This window comes from Mobula birostris, chromosome 2 (assembly GCF_030028105.1).
Source record: "Mobula birostris isolate sMobBir1 chromosome 2, sMobBir1.hap1, whole genome shotgun sequence".
NCBI classification, from domain to species: domain Eukaryota; kingdom Metazoa; phylum Chordata; class Chondrichthyes; order Myliobatiformes; family Myliobatidae; genus Mobula; species Mobula birostris.
The window spans coordinates 131,614,041-131,637,106 of NC_092371.1; the positions used below are offsets into that span (position 1 = coordinate 131,614,041).

A 23,066-nucleotide genomic window follows, 5' to 3' on the forward strand; every position below is an offset into this window, starting at 1 on the left:
ACAAATAATTTTCCCCCTTTCAAGTACACGTCCAGTTTTCTGAAAAAAATCATTTAGCCTTTCAACAACCTTCCAGATGGTGCATTCTAGATGGTAATTTCAGACCCTTCTCAATATGAAATGTCGACTGTTCATTTCCCTCCACAGATGCTAAGTTTCTAAGTTTTGAGTGTTGCCCTTTAGATACTCATCTACTTGTCAATAATAAATTAAGACCAAACTAGGTCCCAAGTCATGCAATGAAATTTAGTTTAAAAAAAATAGGCTGCTGGAGAACTCTCAGCAGGTCAGGCAGGATCTGTGGAGGGAAATGGACAGTCAACATTTCAGGTCAAGACCCTGCATCAGGTCTGCAGTCTGTTGTGTCTCCAAGCAGTAAATTCCATCCAGAGCGGACCCAACCTGTACAAAAACAAGGAGCCTCAGCTTCATTCCCCAAATCCACTGATTTCACATTATTATTGTCTGACTGCTGTGACATTTCATCTTTTCCCAACAGCCTTTTCCAACTCCTGAAAGAGGCTAAATGTCCCTATTTTATCCTTATCACTTCTCATAAACAGTGGGTTTACGTACACTTCAAACTGCAGGAGCCAGTCCAGAATGTGTCATCATTTGGAAGAAAATAACTAGAATAGCCACCAACACTACAGTCACTTCATTCAAAACTAAGAGTAATCAGCTTGAAAGCTGATAAATCCCTAGCAGTATGTTTTTTTTAAACTAATATTTATTTATGTTATTTCCTCATTTGCATTGGACATTTTGCTCTCCATTATTTCTGAGAGTCCTTTATGTATTTTCTTCAATAAAGACAGACAAAATATCTGTTTAATTTTTCTGCTTCACATGAGCAAGGAATTTTATCTCAACTTGCTGCGTATGACAAAATAACTAATCTCAATCTGTCACTTCTTTAATCTCCAATAAAAGTTCTCTGATTTCTGTTAGTAAGTGACTCACATTTTTCTTTGCTTTCTGCTACCTCCACATCCCCAACTTTCTTTATCCACCTACAGAAGATCTTGCAGTCTGATTTTGTCTTGTTGTCTTTCTCTAAGTTTACATACCATATATATACACACACACAAAATGTTGACTCAATATGAAATGTCGACTGTTCATTTCCCTCCACAGATCCTGCCTGACTTGCTAAATTCCTCCAGTATTTTGAGTGTTGCCCTTTAGTTACTCATCTACATGTCAATAATAAATTACAACCTTACTAGGTCCCAGGTCATGCAATGAAACCTAGATTTTCCTTTTATTTGAACATTGTCTTTTTATTAATTCATTGATCACCTGTGGCTGATTTCAAAATTGTTCCTAATCCCCCAGATTCCCAGATTACTGCTTTTACCAGCAATTGTATAAGTCTTCTCTTAGGACGTAATACAATTTTTAATTTCTCCTGAGGTCCATGGAATATTATAACCCAACAGAATAATCTCAGCTGCCATCAGCTAGTAACACAATCCAATAAAAGCTTCAATTAGCACAGGTCACTTTGTTCCCACAGACAAATGCTGGTCTGCAGCTGATAACCAGCCACAGTTTGAATACACTGCTGATGGGGAATCAAGTAGTCTCACCTAAAATTACAGAGAATTCTCAATTTGAGTCGCTGATTTGGCTAAATTATGTGCTGTACTTCGCTGTAGTTTCTGAAATTAATTGCCTGCAAATAACGTACAAATTGCTGGAAGATCTCAACAGGTCAGGCAGATCAGGAGAGGAATAAAGGGTCAATCTTTCAAGGCAAGACACTTCATCAGGACTGGAAAGGAAAGGGAAAGAAACCAGAATAAGAAGATGTGGGAGGGTGAAGTACAAGTTGGCTAAGAGCAGCAGAGAGCACAGAGCGTCTCCCTGAACTCCTGTCGAAGAGAAGATTTAAACTTTTTCAGGGCAAGCATACCTAAAAGAGACTTGGCAGTGGAACAGCAAATCATAAATACAAGTGATTCTGGCAATATCTTCCTCAATGATTTTACAATTTGCTGTGGTTGATCACTCCATCACCTTCTTCACATGAACAAGCTCCTGTTTGCATCAATGGTGTTGATGTCGAAATAGTTCAGGGCTGTAAGTTCCCGGGAGTGAACCTATAGCCTATCCTGGTTCAACTATGTAGATACTAAGGCTAAGAAAGCTGATCCAATGTTTCTACTTCTTCAGAACACTGAAGAAATCTGGCATGTCCTGGTGGGTCATTACCAATTTTTACTGACACACCATAGAAAGCATCCTTTCTGGATGCATCACCAATTGGTATGGCTAAAAAAACTCTTCTCATGAACACAAAACACTATGGAAAGTTCAATACATCAGCGGTCCCCAACCACCGGGCCGTGGACCGGTGCCAGGCCGCAAAGCATTCGCTACCGGGCCGCGAGGAAACGATATGTTTTGGCGATAGAAGTCAGCTGCACCTTTTCTCATTCCCTGTCACCCCCACTGTTGAGCTTGAACGCATGCGAGGTCATTACGCACACGTCATCCATGTCAGCACGGGAAGGAGATCAACTCCTCCAGCTTGCAAATGACGACGGGCAGAAAAGTATGTTTGACGTAACATCTCTGCCGGCATTCTGAATCAAAGTCAAGGCTGAATATCCTGAGATAGCCACGAAAGCACTGAAAATGTTGCTATCTCTGCAATGAATGGAATGAAAACTAAATTGCGGAATAGACTGGACATAAGGAACCCCGTTCGAGTATTGCTGTCTCCCGTCACCCCTCGATAGGACCATCTTGTTGCAGGGAAACAAGCCTAGGGCTCCCACTGATTCAGCGATATTGGTGTGTTGCAATGATTTTATATGTTCATACGGGGAAAATATATGCTGTGTGTTTAATATCCAAACGTTACTGAAAATGTTATGATGCTATTGACTTGTATAACCATATAACAATTACAGCACGGAAACAGGCCATCTCTGCCCTTCTAGTTCGTGCCGAACGCTACTCTCACCTAGTCCCACCGACCTGCACTCAGCCCATAACCCTCCATTCCTTTCCTGTCCATATACCTATCCATTTTTTCTTTAAATGATAATATCGAACCTGCCTCTACCACTTCTATTGGAACTTCGTGCCACACTTATTTCAAGCTCCCCTGATAATTGACTTATCTCTATATTCATGCGAGGAAAATATGCACTATGTTTAATATTAAATTCATTAGATAAACCCTTTTAGAAACGAAATTAAGTACATTAGCCACTTATCACGTGTATTCCGGTCGTGATTAACAACCACCCCCCCCCCCCCGAACAGAATCGCTAAAATCAATCTGTAAGGGGGGAAGGGGAATCGACACGTACACGCATGCGCACACAGGTGCCCGCACAAGGCTTCATGGTCATTGTAGTCTTACTCTGGGTAAACAACGTATTTGACTGCTACTCTCGCTCGTTGGCAACCCTACCACCCCCCACCCCCCCGGTCAGCCAGTCCGCAAGAATATTGTCAATATTAAACCAGTCCACAACTCAAAAAAGTTTGGGGACCCCTGCACTACATCATGGAAACCAGCATCGCCCATCCCCCCATGGATTCTGTCTCTACTTCTTGTTGCCTCAGTAAAGCAGCCAGCAAAATCAAAGAAACCACCCACTCCAGGCATTCTGTTCTCTCCTCTCCCACTGGGCAGAAAATACAAAAGTATGTACCACCAGGTTGAAGGTCAGCTTTCACCCCACTGCTGTAAGACTATTGAATGGTTCCCTAACACAATAAAATGAACTCTTGACTTCACAATCTACCTCATTATCTTCTTGCACCTTATTATTTTATTCAGAGATACAGCATAGAAACAGGCCTTTTGCACCCAATGATCCCTAGTCACCCAATTTTTGGGATATGGAAGAAAACTAGAGAACTCAAAAAAAAAAACCTGCACAGCCATGGGGAGAACATACAAGCTCCTTACAGACATCGTAGAACTGAACCTAGGTCACCGGCGCTGTGATAGCGTTACGTTAACTGCAACAATATTGTGGCACCCATATATGTCTACCTGTAGTACGCTTTCTCTGTAACTGTTATACTTTATTCTTAAATTTGCTACTGCTTTACCTTGTACTCCCTCAATACAGTGTATAATGATTTGATCTGTATGAACAGTATGGAAGACAAGCTTTTCACTATACTTCAGTTCATGTGACAATAAGAAACCAATTTCAATTCTTCCAGTGTCCCTCCACTATCATCCAGTTTTCTGGGGCTGTGGTTTCATTCCTTCTACCTGCAGGTATCTAGGATATCTCCTTCAATGGCTTCCTTGTTCTCCTGTGCCTGTTCTGGGATTTCTGCAAAATCTAACTTTTCATCCCACTAACAGTCTATCCACTGTCATCCTTTGATCTTACACACATCTTCAGGGGCAGCTTTCACATCAACTTCCAGAAACCTTCTCAATCCCCTGACTGCCTTGTCCAATAGCATCCAAACACAGCTACAATTCTCTCAAGTCTAGCTCAGTATTTTAACAGAAAGGGAATGGATTTCTCCCTTGCATTACCTTGATGTTTGGATGGCATACAGAGCAAAGTTTTTCACTGTATCTCGGTACACACAACAATAATAAGCTAATGACCATTATTCACACAGCACTGTTGTATCTAGAAAAAATGTTATTCCAAATTTAGTGAGGGTGCAGGAAGAGCAGACAATGTGAAATGATTTATTTTAGCAGGAAAAATGTGGAGAGGACAAGTAGATTAAATGGCAGAGTTGTACAGCTTGCACAGGAAGAGAGGCATTAGATGGATATGTACTTAAATCTTCTAAATTTCACAACACATTGAGATGTAAGCAAATGGGATTCTGTGATTCATAAATAAAAGAGGACAACCTTTGTTGGTTATATTAAATATTAGGCCACAACTTGAGCATTAACTCCAATTTACATCACCATACTTGAAGACATAAAGGGAGGTTGCAGCCAATATTTAATAACATAATTCCAGGGGCCAGGGATGGATTAGAGAAGCAGGAGTTATTCTCCTTGGATAAAATGGAATTTGACAGAAGATGAACAAGATTATGATGTGCTTAAGTAAAGAACATATTTCCAATGGCAAGTGATTCAAGGACTGGAGGGCCCAAATCTAAAATAATGGGCAAAAAATTAATGGAGATGAACACACAGAGTGCTCGTCATCTTGTCAGTAAGAACTGACAGTGGACAGAGTAAATCAGAGCTTTCAAAAGGAAATTAGCTGAATCTTTGAAAGAAAGTGATCTTTAGGACTAAGAGGAAAGAGCAGTGTAGCAGAATCTCAGTATGGAAACAGGCCTTTCAGTCCGACTCACCCATGCTCACTGGAGGGCACCATTTTGTATTAAACCTTTTGGGGAACAGAACATTGCTCTGTTAAGGTGCCAGAACAGACCTTTATGGACTGAATGGCATTTTTATGTGTAATGAAAATTCCAGGGGAGTTACACATCAAAATTTGACAAAGAAATGGTGAGTGCCCAGTTGGAATTAAAAGCCAGTGCACTTTGATAATGTTTAAACATTCTTTTGATCTCTTTCATCCTGATGTGAGCACAAAATAAATCTTACTTTTCATATCAGGCCTTGCAGCTCAAGACCACAATTTGAGGCTACTTCTAAAGTTTGAATGCGATTGAAATTATAGAAGCAAGAAAATGGAAGCTAACATCAGTTCATTGTGTCTGGGGGTTATGGGGTTAAAGAGCAAATGTGGTGAAATCAATACATTTCTAGGAACTGGATACCTCCTTGCATACGTACAGGATGAGAGTAAACACAAAAAGATTACAATCTGTTCAGATCAACTTAATGCACAGTGAACATGATCTGCCAGCTACTGTTTTAAGAATTGTCAGGGAAAAACCCAAACCCTATCAAAATGTGCTAGTTCTGCCAGTAAAGTGATGCTCAAGGAGCAGCAGCTGAACACCATCTCCCTAAAGACTTTGAGAGTTTTTTTGGCACCTTTAATGGAGCAAAATGTTGCAATGTTATCACAACAGATTTATCAAAAGATTGTTTAAAAAAAGTAGGTTTTTAAAAGTGCACATCAGTAAAGATGCACAGGCAGAAAATAGCAGCATTCAGAAAGATTATTCTAGAGTTGAGGACTTCAGGAGCAGAGGTGAAGCAAATAATTCTGGAGACATCAAAGGTCTAGAAATGGTGGATGTGGACATCTAAGCGAGTGTGAGGTTGCAGAATTCAAGGGACGGTAAGGGTGCAAATGTTAAGAGTGGCTATCTAGGAGCTAACAGGCCAGCAATTGTGGGCAGGTCTATCTAAAAGCCTCAAACTCCACCAAACTGCCTGTTTCCACTACTACCCCAGGTACTCTGGGTAACACATTTCAGACATCAACCACTCTCTGCACACAAAACTTGCCCTCATTTTGCATTGAAACTTCCTGCCTATAATCTTAAAAGTTTTTTACATTCCTACCCTGAGGAAAAGATTCTGACTGCCTACCCTATCTATGCCTTTCATAATTTTAAAAAGCCCTATCTGGTTTCCCCTTTGACACTCTATGAGGAAAAACCCAAGTTGGCCTAATCTTTCCTTTATTTATATGCAGCCATATCTAATATTCTGTGGAGTAATGGGCATCCACCAAGTGAAACACATATACAAAATTTCAACGACAGCACTTTGATCCATTACAGTTATAAACAGTTCCATGTCCAAGATATTTAAATGTCCATTTAAGGTTGAACTATTCAATAAGTCCCCTGTATTATGTGTTTCCCATTAGCAGGAGTCATTAAACCCCATTATGACAAGAAAATAAATAGAGATTTGGGTCTCTCAAAGCATACTTTTCTGGATTACTAATGCAATCCTGAAACATTTTTCCATTCCCTTCTAAATTAGTTCCACTGTATCAGACAACATTCTCGGCTGAGAGGGAAAGCAGCTGTCTTAGGGAAACATACTAATCCTCAGGTTGAGCTTCCATCAGCACAAGTACAGTACTCCCACAGCGCCAACAAAACAGCCAACTGCATACTTCACCACTTCAACCATTCTGCCTCTTTTTTGATGCACTGAGCACAGGTCACCAACAACTGTAAGGTTTAAAAATAAATATATACAAGAGCTGAAATTAGGGGCAGGAGGCTTATGTTCCAGCAATCCTCAGTCTGTCCCTAGCATTTGGAGACATAGGAGTCATATAGTATGAAAATACTTCGGCCAAATTTCTCCGCACCAACTAAGGTTCCATCTAAGCTAATACTATTTGCCCATGTTGGGTCCAGACCCCTCTAAACCAGCCTTTCTAAACTTTTTGCCCTGGGGGAATCCTTGAAATAATTTTCAGGTCTCAGGGAACTCTGGAATAAAAATTATTATATCTAGAGTTCACGGTACGTTAGCGTGATCAGTAAGTTTTAGATATAATAATCCGAAAATAATTGTCAATCCTCTTTTGAGTAGTGAATGAATTTTTAGCCATCCAAAAATAGTTAGGCTTAGCTTACCTTTCTAGCAATTACTCTTTCTCTTTCATAAATTTCAAAACTCATAAGGCAAACATAATAAATTTCTCAATTCTGGGTCAAATTTGAGATAAGCACACACCAATTTCACCTTCAACTGAAATGAGATGATTTCCATCCTTGCTCTTGATACTTATTGAACAAGAAAAAGCTTGCTCACACATGTAAGAAGTTGAAAACTGCATGAAAATGTTCATGTTTTCCTATGAATGGCAGGACACTCTTTCACCGAAATCCAGAACTTGTCCAAGGGCAGGTCAGTAAATCTCATCTTGAGTGCATGATTAGAGTGCAGTTCACAAAGTTCTTCCTCTTCTCTCAAAGTCAAGTTCTCAGGCTGAGCAGAAGATTCAGAGAAAGGGAGTATACTTGTGTTGAAAGGGAGGAAAAACACTGTTCAATTTTGTTCTGCAGTTCTCCCAGGTGGTTTCAATAAGACTTGAGACTTTCTGATATCCCTCCTCACTCTCAAGCCCAAGCAGCAATGGAAACATTTCAAAATTTCCTTTTGTAGCATGATTTTTCCAAAGATTCAGTTTTCTTTTAAATCCAAGAGTCTTGTCAGTTGAAGTCAAAACATTTTCTTCAGGGCCTTACAGAGACTTGTTCAACTAGCTCATATGATGAAAAATGTCTGTTATGTAGGCTACTTTCTGCCGCCATCCTTCATCTTCAAAGCACTTGGCAAAATCTGGCCTACTATCTTCTTTAAAATTACTCCTGTAATTCACCTTTCAGTTCAAACACCCTGTTGAGCACCCTTCCTCTGCTTAGCCACTGGATTTCTGTATGTAGCTGGAGATTGGTGTGCTCTTTGTCCAGGTTTTCACACAGCTTTTAAAACATTCTTGAGTGAACTGTTCTTAAAGCTACAAAATAATTTGCTTCCTGTGTCCTTTTGCTGACTGTAACTTTATTTTCAAAAGCTTTAATCTGTTTGTTTTGAGATTCCAATAGTCGTTTAAAATAATCAGCACTTTTACATGTCACATGGTTGTGACTTGTAGTTCAGTGTCTTTTCAATTTTGCTGGAGCCCTTATTACAATTGTAAGTCGTTTGCCACAACTACACATAAAGGTAGATGGCAACTTGGATCACCAGTCCATGTTAAGCCCATTGATAAGTAGTTTTCACTGTAAGGATATGGTACCAGCTGATTACTTTAGTCCCGCCCACTGCTTTTGTCTCCAGGACCCAGAAGAGGCTGGTGGACGACTTCTGTGGTAACAGGAGGCATTGGGTCGTGACTGCAATACTGAGTCTTCCGATCACAAAGGGCGGTCAGTCATTGGCGTATGCGCACCCTGCTGGCAGCTCCCCGCCTCAGGACTCTGCAGAGATAACTGTATAGCGATCACCTTCTGAGTTGCATGCGCTGGTGATGTACTTTCTCCACTGGGGACACTGCCGGCATGAGGACATGTGGCTTCCAGCGGACAGCATCAACAGCGCCGCTTTGTGGGAACTGCCTTGCTTTTACGGAGAGCTGTTGAGGGTATGGAATGTAGTCTCACCCTGACAGGGTGCTCCTGCACTGATGGAGGACAGTGCTCTAGCTGCAAGGGGGACTCGTCCCCATCTTATCACAGTGGGTGTCAGGGTGCTCAGGGAAGTGGAGGGATTTTGGCTGCAACACCACCTGATGGGCTAGAAGTGCTCATTGGACCCAGGACCCAGGATACCATGCCGGAGAAGGTTCTGCATAACGTGAGTCATCTCGTGGGGATGCCCACCATGCCCTTCCTTGATGCTCCAAAGCATTTCTTGTAGGACTGCTTTTATACATCTTTCATTTCCTCAGATTCATCTGCCGACCAGATTCGCCTTAGCGTTCTGTTACCATCTGGCAGCAGAGGAGGTCTCCAGTGGAGATCTCTTTATGTAGGGGTCCTTCCACTGTACATTGGAAACCTGAGGTGGAAGGTGTTGCATGGGGCAGTACAGTGCAACAGGTCTTTAAGCATCCCGTCCACCTGCCAGTTCTGTGGCCAGAAGGAGTCAGTGTACCATGGATATATGGAATGTGACAGCCCCTGTTTGAGTATCTGACAGGGCTGCTCAGGATCGTGTTGCACTTCAGCCCCATGCTCCTAATATATGGGCACCCAGTATGGAAGGAGGCAGGTTGCGAGGAGGATCTAATGGTGGACTTGCCCCTGGGCCTGGCCGTCTCCGAGGATATGTTTGTGGCAGGCTATCCTTGGAGAGGGAGTGTGCAGTCACAATGGGTACAGTGGGGAATTTCTGGGAGCAGTAGACTCCCCCCCCCCCAAGAAATTGACTGCTTTATAGACAGTAGTAATCATATTTTAATTTGAATTTATTCACTGTCTTGTAAATACTTAATGTTTTGAATTGAATTGAATTTATTACTTACATCTTTCATATACACGAGGAGTAAAAATCTTTGTTACATCTCAATCTAAATGTGCAATGTGCAATAAAAGTAATTTATAATAAATATTATGTACAACAGTATAGTCAATATAACATAGAAATACAGTTGCGTCAGCATGAATTAATCAATTTGATGGCCTGGTGGAAGAAGCTGTCCCGGAGCCTGTTGGTCCTGGCTTTTAGGCTGCGGTACCGTTTCCCGGATGGTAGCAGCTGGAACAGTTCGTGCTTGGGGTGACTCGGGCCTCTAATGATCCTTCAGGCCCTTTTTATAAACCTGTCTTTGTAAATGTCCTGAATAGTGGGAAGTTCACATCTACAGATGTGCTGGGCTGTCTGCACCACTCTCTGCAGAGTCCTACGATTGAAGGAATTACAGTTCAGTAATCACTGCCCATACCAGGTAGTGATGCAGCCAGTCAGGATGCTCTCAATTGTGCCCCTATAGAAAGTTCTTAGGATTTGGGGGTCTATACCAAGCTTCCTCAATTGTTTGAGGTGAAAGAGACGCTGTTATGCCTTTTTCACCACACAGCCGGTATGTACAGACCACGTGAGATCTCTCAGTGATGTGTATGCTGAGGAACTTAAAGCTGTTCACCCTCTCAATCCCAGATCCATTGATGTCAATAGGGGTTAGCCTGTCTCCACTCCTCCTGTAGTCCACAACCAGCTCCTTTGTTTTTGCGACATTGAGGGAGGGGTTGTTTTCTTGACACCACTGTGATGACTCCTACTCTGTAGGCTGTCTCATTATTATTTGAGATTAAAAATGTCTGTAAACACACCTGCCAGTTGTGCCGTGCACTTTCTGAATACCTGCCCTGGGATGCCGTCCGGTCCCACAGCCTTGCGACTGTCCATTCTTTGGAAACACCTGCGTACTTTGGCCTCACAGATGACCAAGCTGCCAGCCACATCATCTGCAGGTCTCCTCAGGGGCTCAGTGTTGGCAACATCGAACTGAGCGTAAAAAAAGATTTAGCTCGTCTGGGAGACAGGCAGCGATGTTGGAAACTCCTCTGCATTTAGCTTTGAAGTCTGCGAGGGCGTACAGATCTTGCCATAAGCTGTGTGTGTTGTTGGGGGAAAGTTGAGTCCAAATCTTGCCTCTGTATTGTTGTTTCACCGCCTTGATGCCTTTGCACAGATTGTAGCTGCATTTCTTGAGCTGCTGCTGATTACTAGCAATCTGTGTCGCGCAGTAAGTGCTGCTCGCGTGGAACTGTTGATCCAGGGTTTCTGATTTGGATAGACCCTGACCGATTTCTGAGTGGACAACACCCTCGATGCTCCTCACAATGAAACTCATGACCCCTTCCATGAACTAAGAGACATTGTCATCATAGAAGACATTCCAGTCGATGTCATCAAAGCAGTCCTGTAGCATAGGGGCCGATTGGTCGGACCAACAGTGGACAGTTTTAACTACTGCCACCTCTTGTTGTGGCTTCTGCCTGCACCACGACAGCAGCAAGATGGAAGAGTGATCTGAATTTCCAAATGCGGGGCGGAGGGGCACTTTGTAAGCGTGCGCAAGGGACAGTAGCTGTAGTCAAGTATGCTATCTCCCTGTGTGCTCACCTGGATGTGTTGACAAAACTTCGGAGAGAAATTTATTCAAGGCCTGGTAAATACTTGATGTTTTTACTTTATGGTATTTGTTATGTAAATAAACTTTTATAATTTTGTAAAGATGTACTTTTGTGTCCATTGTTGCATTAGTATAGTGAAATGACTCAGAAGATTGTAATTCTTCATTAACTTTATCAGAATTGTCCATTGGCCTAGGTCTAGAATCCTCCTCTTCAAAAATCATCACACTGAACCGCCTTTAGAATGAAAGATTTCCTCCAATTTTCTAATACTCTGGTAGAGTTAGTTCGCTCCCATAAGTCAGTCTGTGGCACATAAGGAGAAGTTGGGGGAGGGAGAGGCTGCATCACAGCCCAAGTTGGACAAGTCTATTCAATGCTCAGAAAACTCATTTCATGCTCACCATCAGCCTGCCATCCACCCCTCCGTGCAATACAGCACTCACCAATTATCAACCTACCATCCTCCCCTCCGTGCAACACAGCACTCACCAATTATCAACCTACCATCCTCCCATCCGTGCAATACAGCACTCACCAATTATCAAACTACCATCATCCCCTCCGTGCAATACAGCACTCACCAATTATCAACCTATCATACTCCCCTCCGTGCAACACAGCACTCACCAATTATCAACCTACCATCCTCCCCTCCGTGCAACAGCACTCACCAATTATCAACCTACCATCCTCCCCTCCGTGCAAAACAGCACTCACCAATTATCAGCCTACCATCCTCCCCTCCGTGCAACACAGCACTCACCAATTATCAACCTACCATCCTCCCCTCCGTGCAATACAGCACTCACCAATTATCAACCTACCATCCTCCCCTCCGTGCAATACAGCACTCACCAATTATCAACCTACCATCCTCCCCTCCGTGCAACACAGCACTCACCAATTATCAACCTACCATCCTCCCCTCCGTGCAACACAGCACTCACCAATTATCAACCTACCATCCTCCCCTCCATGCAATACAGCACTCACCAATTATCAACCTACCATCCTCCCCTCCGTGCAACACAGCACTCACCAATTATCAACCTACCATCCTCCCCTCCGTGCAATACAGCACTCACCAATTATCAACCTACCATCCTCCCCCCCGTGCAACACAGCACTCACCAATTATCAACCTACCATCCTCCCCTCCGTGCAACAGCACTCACCAATTATCAACCTACCATCCTCCCCTCCGTGCAAAACAGCACTCACCAATTATCAGCCTACCATCCTCCCCTCCGTGCAACACAGCACTCACCAATTATCAACCTACCATCCTCCCCTCCGTGCAATACAGCACTCACCAATTATCAACCTACCATCCTCCCCTCCGTGCAACACAGCACTCACTAATTATCAACCTACCATCCTCCCCTCCGTGCAACAGCACTCACCAATTATCAACCTACCATCCTCCCCTCCGTGCAAAACAGCACTCACCAATTATCAGCCTACCATCCTCCCCTCCGTGCAACACAGCACTCACCAATTATCAACCTACCATCCTCCCCTCCGTGCAATACAGCACTCACCAATTATCAACCTACCATCCTCCCCTCCGTGCAATACAGCACTCACCAATTATCAACCTACCATCCTCCCCTCCGTGCAACACAGCACTCACCAATTATCAACCTACCATCCTCCCCTCCGTGCAACACAGCACTCACCAATTATCAACCTACCATCCTCCCCTCCGTGCAATACAGCACTCACCAATTATCAACCTACCATCCTCCCCTCCGTGCAACACAGCACTCACCAATTATCAACCTACCATCCTCCCCTCCGTGCAATACAGCACTCACCAATTATCAACCTACCATCCTCCCCCCCGTGCAACACAGCACTCACCAATTATCAACCTACCATCCTCCCCTCCGTGCAACACAGCACTCACCAATTATCAACCTACCATCCTCCCCTCCGTGCAATACAGTGCTCACCAATTATCAACCTTTATCCTCCCCTCCGTGCAATACAGCACTCACCAATTATCAGCCTACCGCCCTCCCCTCCGTGCAACACAGCACTCACCAATTGTCAACCTACCAGCCTCCCCTCCGTGCAATACAGCACTCACCAATTATCAACCTACCATCCTGCCCTCCGTGCAATACAGCACTCACCAATTATCAACCTACCATCCTCCCCTCCGTGCAACACAGCACTCACCAATTATCAACCTACCATCGTCCCCTCTGTGTAACACAGCACTCACCAATTATCAACCTACCATCGTCCCCTCTGTGTAACACAGCACTCAGCAATTATCAACCTACCATCCTCCCCTCCGTGCAACACAGCACTCACCAATTATCAACCTTTATCCTCCCCCCCGTGCAACACAGCACTCACCAATTATCAACCTTTATCCTCCCCTCCGTGCAACACAGCACTCACCAATTATCAACCGACCATCCTCCCCTCCGTGCAACACAGCACTCACTAATTATCAACCTACCATCGTCCCCTCTCTGTAACACAGCACTCAACAATTATCAACCTACCATCGTCCCCTCTGTGTAACACAGCACTCACCAATTATCAACCTACCATCCTCCCCTCTGTGCAACACAGCACTCACCAATTATCAACCTTTATCCTCCCCTCCGTGCAACACAGCACTCACCAATTATCAACCTACCATCCTCCCCTCCGTGCAATACAGCACTCACCAATTATCAACCTACCATCCTCCCCTCCGTGCAACACAGCACTCACCAATTATCAACCTACCATCCTCCCCTCCGTGCAACACAGCACTCACCAATTATCAACCTACCATCGTCCCCTCCGTGCAACACAGCACTCACCAATTATCAACCTACCATCCTCCCCTCCGTGCAATACAGCACTCACCAATTATCAACCTACCATCCTCCCCTCCGTGCAACACAGCACTCACCAATTATCAACCTACCATCGTCACCTCTGTGTAACACAGCACTCACCAATTATCAACCTACCATCCACCCCTCCGTGCAATACAGTGCTCACCAATTATCAACCTTTATCCTCCCCTCCGTGCAACACAGCACTCACCAATTATCAACCTACCATCCTCCCCTCCGTGCAATACAGCACTCACCAATTATCAACCTACCATCCTCCCCTCCGTGCAACACAGCACTCACCAATTATCAACCTACCATCCTCCCCTCCGTGCAACACAGCACTCACCAATTATCAACCTACCATCCTCCCCTCCGTGCAATACAGCACTCACCAATTATCAACCTACCATCGTCCCCTCCGTGCAACACAGCACTCACCAATTATCAACCTACCATCGTCCCCTCTGTGTAACACAGCACTCACCAATTATCAACCTACCATCGTCCCCTCTGTGTAACACAGCACTCACCAATTATCAACCTACCATCCTCCCCTCCGTGCAACACAGCACTCACCAATTATCAACCTTTATCCTCCCCCCCGTGCAACACAGCACTCACCAATTATCAACCTATCATCCTCCCCTCCGTGCAATACAGCACTCACCAATTATCAACCGACCATCCTCCCCTCCGTGCAATACAGCACTCACCAATTATCAACCTACCATCCTCCCCTCCGTGCAATACAGCGCTCACCAATTATCAACCTACCATCCTCCCCTCCGTGCAATACAGCGCTCACCAATTATCAACCTACCATCCTCCCCTCCGTGCAACACAGCACTCACCAATTATCAACCTACCATCCTCCCCTCCGTGCAACACAGCACTCACCAATTATCAACCTACCATCCTCCCCTCCGTGCAACACAGCACTCACCAATTATCAACCTACCATCCTCCCCTCCGTGCAACACAGCGCTCACCAATTATCAACCTACCATCCTCCCCTCCGTGCAATACAGCACTCACCAATTATCAACCTACCATCCTCCCCTCCGTGCAATACAGCGCTCACCAATTATCAACCTACCATCCTCCCCTCCGTGCAATACAGCGCTCACCAATTATCAACCTACCATCCACCCCTCCGTGCAATACAGCACTCACCAATTATCAACCTACCATCCTCCCCTCCGTGCAATACAGCACTCACCAATTATCAACCTACCATCCTCCCCTCCGTGCAATACAGCACTCACCAATTATCAACCTACCATCCTCCCCTCCGTGCAATACAGCACTCACCAATTATCAGCCTACCATCGTCCCCTCCGTGCAATACAGCACTCACCAATTATCAACCTACCATCCTCCCCTCCGTGCAATACAGTGCTCACCAATTATCAACCTACCATCCTCCCCTCCGTGCAATACAGCACTCACCAATTATCAACCTACCACCCTCCCCTCCGTGCAATACAGTGCTCACCATCAGCCTGCCATCCACCCCTCTGTGCAATACAGCACTCACAAATTATCAACCTACCATCCTCCCCTGCGTGCAATACAGCACTCACCAATTATCAACCTACCATCCTCCCCTCCGTGCAATACAGTGCTCACCAATTATCAACCTACCATCCTCCCCTCCGTGCAACATAGCACTCACCAATTATCAACCTACCATCCTCCCCTCCATGCAATACAGCACTCACCAATTATCAGCCTACCGCCCTCCCCTCCGTGCAATACAGCACTCACCAATTATCAACCTACCATCCTCCCCTCCGTGCAACACAGCACTCACCAATTATCAGCCTACCATCGTCCCCTCTGTGTAATACAGCATTCACCAATTATCAATGGCCTTACCAATCTTGCATTAAAAACTGTGAATGGTCTCAAGCAAGTAAACACGGTCCTACTGCACATTGCCAAACTGAGCTGAGAGACCCCTAACGAGATTACGAACGGAGTTGCTCGGTCACTGCCCATCACTGCGATTGCTAGCATATGTGATGCGTGGTTCAAAAAAATGAGGTTTTTTTTAAAAAATCATGATCTTTCACAGAACCCCTAGCGACTGCTCAGTGAACCCCTGTTGAGAAACCCTGCCTTAAACCTTTCTTTTCCAGCAACTGCCTTTTAAATGCTGCCATTAAAACCTGCCTCAACCACTTCCACTAGCATCTCATTCTATATGTGCACCACCCTCTGCGTGAAGAAGATACCCTTCAGATCCCTTTCAACCTTTCCCCTGTGGATTGGTGATAACACCTCCTCCTTGCTGACGATCAACACTGGTGCACCTCAGGAGTATGTGCTTAGCCCATTGCTCTACTCCCTCTATAACCACGACTGTGTGGCTAGGCATAGCTCAAATACCATCTATAAATTTGCTGATAATACAACCATTGCTGGCAGAATCTCAGAAGGAGATGAGAGGGCGTACAGGAGTGAGATGTGCCTGCTAGTTAAGTGGTGTCGCAGCGACAACCTTGCACTCAACATCAATAAGACCAAAGAGCTGATTGTGAACTTCAGCAGAGGGAACACGAACCAATCCTCAAAGAGGGATCAGAAGTGGAGAGGGTGAACAATTTTCTTGGTGTCAAGATCCCTGAGGATCTAATCTGGTCCCAACATATCAATGCAGCTATAAAGAAGGCAAGACAACAGCTATATTTCATTGTAGCTTGAAGAGATTTGGTTTGTCACCTGAAACACTCAAAAAACTTCTATAATATCACCGTAGAGATCATTCTGACAGGCTGCATCACTGTCTGGTATTTGGGGGCTACAGCACAGGATTGAAGGAAGCTACAGGAAGTTGTAAAACTAGTCAGTTCCACCTTGGGTAGAAGCCTCTATAGTATCCAAGACATCTTCAAGGAGCGGTGCCTCAAAAAGGCGACGTCCATTATTAAGGACCCCCATCACCCAGGACATGCCCTCTTCTCACTCTTACCATCAGGAGGGAGGTACAGAAGCCTGAAGGATCACACTCAACAATTCAGAAACAGCTTCTTCCCCTCTGCCATATGATTCCTAAGTGGACGTTGAACCCATGAACACTACCTCACTTTTTAAAATATATGTTATTTCTGTTTTTTGTACTATTTACTCTATCTAATATACATACAGTATATATACTTACTGTAACTGATTTACTTATTTATTTTCTTTCTATATTATCATGTATTGCATTGTACTGCTGCTTGCTAAGTTAACAAACTTTACAACACATGCTGGTGATAATAAACCTGATTCTGATTCATCATAAACCTACAGTATACTCTAGGTTTTCATTCATGTCTCTCAGAAAAAGATGGGATGCATTCACCCCATCCATGACCCCCATCTATATCTTTTGAAAACTTTCCTCATTATCCACAACTCCAAAAATGTTCATCGTGCTGGCAAATGAAAGTAATAAAAACAAAAAAATTGTGGTTGCCATGGATATGATGGAATGAAGGACTGTTTCTGTGCTGTACCATCCCATGTTTCTACTTTGCTACTTTTGAAAAAATAACCTAACGTTAGCGAATTTAATTAATAAATACATATTGGTCAGAATACCAGGGAGACCTTGTTCAAAAATAGTTCCCTGGCTTCTTTACATCCACTTCAGACAGAAGAGGCAGGTTAGGGTAAACACCAAACATAGAAAAGTAAATACTTGGATAGAGTTTTTTCATAGAATGCGCAAACATTTGCAATTTATCTCATAGACCACAGTTCTGGGAGACAATTGCTAACTAAAGGCTTAAGTACCGCCAACTTTTGGACACATTAATTTCCCTTGTTCTTAATCTACATTTCTCTGGGGAAAAATAATTGTTATTTCCAACTTATTGTGAACAGAAAAAGGTTTAGCAGCGGATGGAATTTCCTTTCCAAAGAAAATACTTAATCTTCCAAATTCATTGGCTGCTGGTGACATTAGGTGCTCAATCACAGGTTGCTTTGTGCTACAGGAAGATTCCATCACTATTTGGTTCCTCCAACAAGCCTACATAAAATACCACACACTGTTGTGAACAGCACTGTTCCCTCAGTGAATTTAAATGGGTGCTGTGAGAAACTTCAAAGACATACATTTAGCAATTACATCAAAATTATGAGTTCAACACAAGAACTGGAGATATTTTATGATCCAGTACTGGTGCTGGTGAAAAAGTCAGTTTAATTAACAATGTTTTTATATCATAAAATCATTGTCTCCTGTTGGGATACAATTTACACACATCAACTAGCTTCCAACATACAGTCAGAGTAACCAGGGACTTACAAAGGCATTAAATGCCAAGCCTAGATCATGACAGGATGGGCACCACTGAGCAGATGCAAGTATTTCCTGAAAGTCGCATGGGGAGGAAGAGTAATCTCCAGTCCTCTGGCACCGATGGAGAGAATGGAACAAACTTCTTAGAATCAAAAAAGCACAAGTCAGTCCCTATGACCCAGCTGGTCCATGATGACCAAGATCCCTATCTAAGCTTGTCCCATTTACATGAGTTTTGCCTATAATGTTCTAAATGCATGCACATTTGAAATACTGTTAATGTACCTGCCTCAATCACTTCTTCTGGCAGCTCATTCCATATACGTTCCCCCATGACCCCTTTAAATGTTCCTCTCTTAGCCTTAATATTTAGGGGATAGGTTTATGATGGAGATGAGGAATAGCCGCTTTTCTCTGAGAATAGTGAATCTGTGCAATTCTCTGCCTAGGGAAGCAGTAGAGGGTACCACATTAAATATAGCTAAGACAAAGTTAGATAGATTATTGCATAGCAGGGAAATTAAGACTCATGTGGAAAAGGCAAGTAGGTGGAACTGAGGCCATGGTTTCACTGAATGGCAGAGCTGGCTCCATGGGCCAGATGGCCTATTCCTGCTCCTATTTCTTATCTTCTTACTTTAAACCTATGTCCTCTAGTTATTGATTTCCCAATGCAGGGAAAAATACTGTGTGTGTTGACCCTATTGATGCCCTTCACAAGTTTGTACAGCTCTATAAGATCATTCTTCATTTTCCTACACTCCAAAAATAAGTCCTAACCTGGTCAAACTTTCTCCATAACTCAGTCCACTCAACTTTAAATGCCACCACTGTCAAGAAGGGACACTGAATTACTGAGAACAGTGCTGCTTGTGACAACATATGTGCAGCACTAGGTTCAAGAAAATATATTTCCCCTCAATCATCAGGCTCTTGAACCAGAAGGGGTAACTTCACTTGACTTTACTTCCCCAAACACTGAGTTGATTTCACAACCTATGTAATCAATTTCAAGGACTCTACAACTCATGTTCTTGATATTTATTGCTTATTTATTTATTTATTATTATTTTTTCTTCTCCCTTTTTGTATTTGCACAGTTTGTTGTCTTGGTCATTTTTCATTGTCTCTATTGTGTTTCTTTGTATCTAGTGAGTGCCCACAAATTATGAATCTCAGGGTAACAGATGGTGACATATATGTACTTTGATAACAAAGTTACTTTGAACAGATTTCTTGTACAAGGCTCTTAATTCTCCATGCCAAACTGATGTCACCCCAGAAATTTCATCATCTCTAATTCAGCTTAATGTTACACACTGCAAGTACACTTCATAATGGCAGTATTGGGAGAAAGCCATTATCAAGACCATGCTGGCTCTTCAAAGTGATCAGAATGATTTTCTCTCAGATAACCACCCCAATTTCCTCTTGAAGACTAGGACTGCTATCTTAGTTCCAGATCATAACTGTTGCCAAAGCAATAAAAGATCTTTATCAAAGTATCTAACTATCATTTGTTCACCACAGTAAATCTATGTCCCCCAGTCATTGAACTAACTATGAAAGAACCTCCTTTTAGCCTGCTTAAACTCACCATGTTCTTATACAGCTTCCTTGCTCTAAGCAAAATGACCTTCATTCCTAGAACTATTCTATTTTATTATTTTATAGTAAATCCAGTGAGACTCTAGTAAGGCAAGTACATCAACATTTAAAAGGTACTTGGACAAGCACAAGGATACGGAAGGTTGAGAGGGATGTGGGCCAAACGTGGGCAAATGCGACTATCTTAGATTGGAATCCTGGTCAGTAGAGACCAATTGGGATGAAGGGCCCATTTCTGTGCTGTATGACTATGATTCTTCTGGACATTCTCTAGACTTTCACTCCTCTCCTGAACTGTGGTGATCAGTTTACTTCCAAAGACTGAGCTTGAGTAAAGAATCAGATGGTCATTGTACAAAAAGGAAGAAAATAAGTTTACATCATAGTATAGCGGCAAAATGTACTAGCTACCCATACACAGTTACCTTATGTTCTAACCATGACATCAAACATTATGAGTCACTATCATTAAACAAACTTAACTATTTTTCTTTCCTTGACAATTATGTTTGGAATTAAGTAGTTAAACCATTTACCATTGCATGCATGAAAGCTGCCTTGAAGTAGCATACCTGATGTTAGGGATGTGTTGCTGCTGCAGAGGCTGATGCTGGAAATGGTCGGGCCAGCGATGATGAAGACAAAGCGGAGTGTGATCGATGAGAGGTGAGGTTGGCTGATGGCAGCATCCAGCCAAATGGTTATGGGGATTGTTTTGGCACACAGATGTCGGGTACTCAGAGTGAGGCTGCAGGCAGGAGGGGGTCAATGGAGAGGTGACGGTGGTACTTCCCAAGGAATGGCAATCTGGTTGGTTACCATGACAACACAACGGATGGTGGTATGGACAATGATGGCAACATTGCAGTGCAGGTCTTTGGTTATTTATCGTGCTCTCTGGAAAGAGGGTAGATGGCTTGGCCATACCATATGGCAGCATACTGTTCTGACTCACTTTTGTCCTTGAGGTCTCCTTGGATGACAGGTGTTGGGAGAGGTGGTCTCCATCACAGGCTGCAGGGACGCTGTTACCGTTAGCATTTGATGGGACACTGCCATTGCTCTGAACCATGAAGTCACCATTCCCATTGCTCATAGCCATGCTCTTGTTCCACTGGCTCCTTCACAACTGTCAGGCTTCTGGAAACAGAGGGAGAAGAAGACAACATTTTATAATCTTTGCTATCAAGGAATATTACAATTTGTTCATATGACTTTAACCTGATACAAACATCAATAAGCACCATCTATCTTTCCCTAGGAAACCTTTGGAGCCAATAAATTTTTCTCATCTTATTAAGTAATGCTGTTTATTCCTTATCAATAGATCTGCAGAAATATTTTTACAGAAATTACTGGGGATGAAAAAGGTCATTCCAGGTGACATGTCAAAATACCCTCCTGAAGAATCCAATATAGCAGCCTTTTCAATCTACAGAACTGAATGGTTCTTCTTTCTTTCATTGCTAATTGCAAAACAGCATGGATCACAAGAGACTACAGAGCATTGTAGACTAACCCAGTTCCATCACAGGCACAATCCTCCCTATCACTGAGGACATCTTCAAGAGGCAACACCCCTTCTTCATCCGTGACATACCTCTTCTCATTACTACAGTCAGAGAGATGGTTCAGGAACGTGAAGACTCACCCCCAGCAATTCAGGAACAGCTTCTTCCCCTTTGCCATCAGATTTCTGAACGGCCCAGGAACTCAAGACACTAACTCATTATTCTTTTTTTATACATAATTTATGGTAATTTTATGTCTTTGCACTGTTGTGCTGCTGCAAAACAACACATGTAAAACAACAATGAAAATAAATCTGATTCTGAATACTAACAGCACAAAGCACATAGTGGCCATAGAATCCATACTATATACAAAAGCAGTCCAGCTGGTTACAGAAATTCACTCTCTCCCCAAAGCCCTGTAAATGTAGATTGTGCCCTGCTTCCTGCTGAATGCTACAACTGGTAATTGGTTTATTATTGTCACATGTACCAAAGTACAGTGAAAAACTTTGTTTTGCATGCCATCCGGACAGCTCATTGCACTGAGGTAGTACAAGGAACAACAGTAACAGAATGCAGAACAAAGTGTTAAAATTACAGAGTTAAAGGCAAGGCACGCAGGCAGTAGGGTGGAGAGCTATTATGAGGTAGACTGTGAGGTCAAGAGTTCATTTTCTAAAACTAGGAGACCATTCAAAAGCCTTATAAAAATGGGATAGAAGCCTGGTGGTATGTGCTTCTGCCCAACGGGAGGAGGGTGGCTACAAAGAAAGCGGGCAGGGTCTTTGAATCTGTCCCCAATTCTGCCTGTGCTCCAGTCACTATGCACTCATTGCATTTCATTTTGATCCTTTTGGCCAATCACCTTTATTTTATAAACCCTGATTCTTGACTCCCTGCCAAAGACAAGAGGGTATTTCATCTACCCTGCTAAAGACTTCGTGATTTTATGCAGCCTCTTAATAACCATCTATTCCAAAGAGAACTATAGTTTCTTCAGTCTATCCTGCCCCATCCCCACCACTCCACAATCCCACCTCTTATCCTGTTTTATACAGTTGGTCAGGATCACAGTAACATGAATTTGCTCCGAGAGGTGTAAGGTATTAGGCTAAGCGGTGTAACTGCCATACCTGACTCTGCATACTATTAATGCTTTTCCTTTTACAACCTCAATGCACTTTTATAATGAAATTATCTGTCTGGACAGTGTGCAAAGCAAGCTTTTTATTGCACCTCAGTACACGTGACAATAATAAACCAGTTTACTCATTTATTCAAGGGATTCCAAAATGTAAACTACTC

At 43.2% G+C, this 23,066-nt stretch overlaps 1 protein-coding gene across 11 annotated transcripts in view; it reads right to left on the minus strand.

The window, feature by feature from the left end:
• The window catches only part of disp1 (dispatched homolog 1 (Drosophila)), a 419,126-nt gene that overhangs the window by 90,581 nt on the left and 305,479 nt on the right, over window positions 1-23,066 (minus strand). For 9 of the 11 annotated variants that reach the window (XM_072248242.1, XM_072248256.1, XM_072248264.1 and 6 more), the window contains one exon: window positions 20,820-21,387. In XM_072248242.1, coding sequence (XP_072104343.1) covers window positions 20,820-21,349 — 530 coding nt within the window. In that variant the 5' untranslated portion in view covers window positions 21,350-21,387. The other 2 variants (XM_072248288.1, XM_072248322.1) reach the window with 2 other exon arrangements.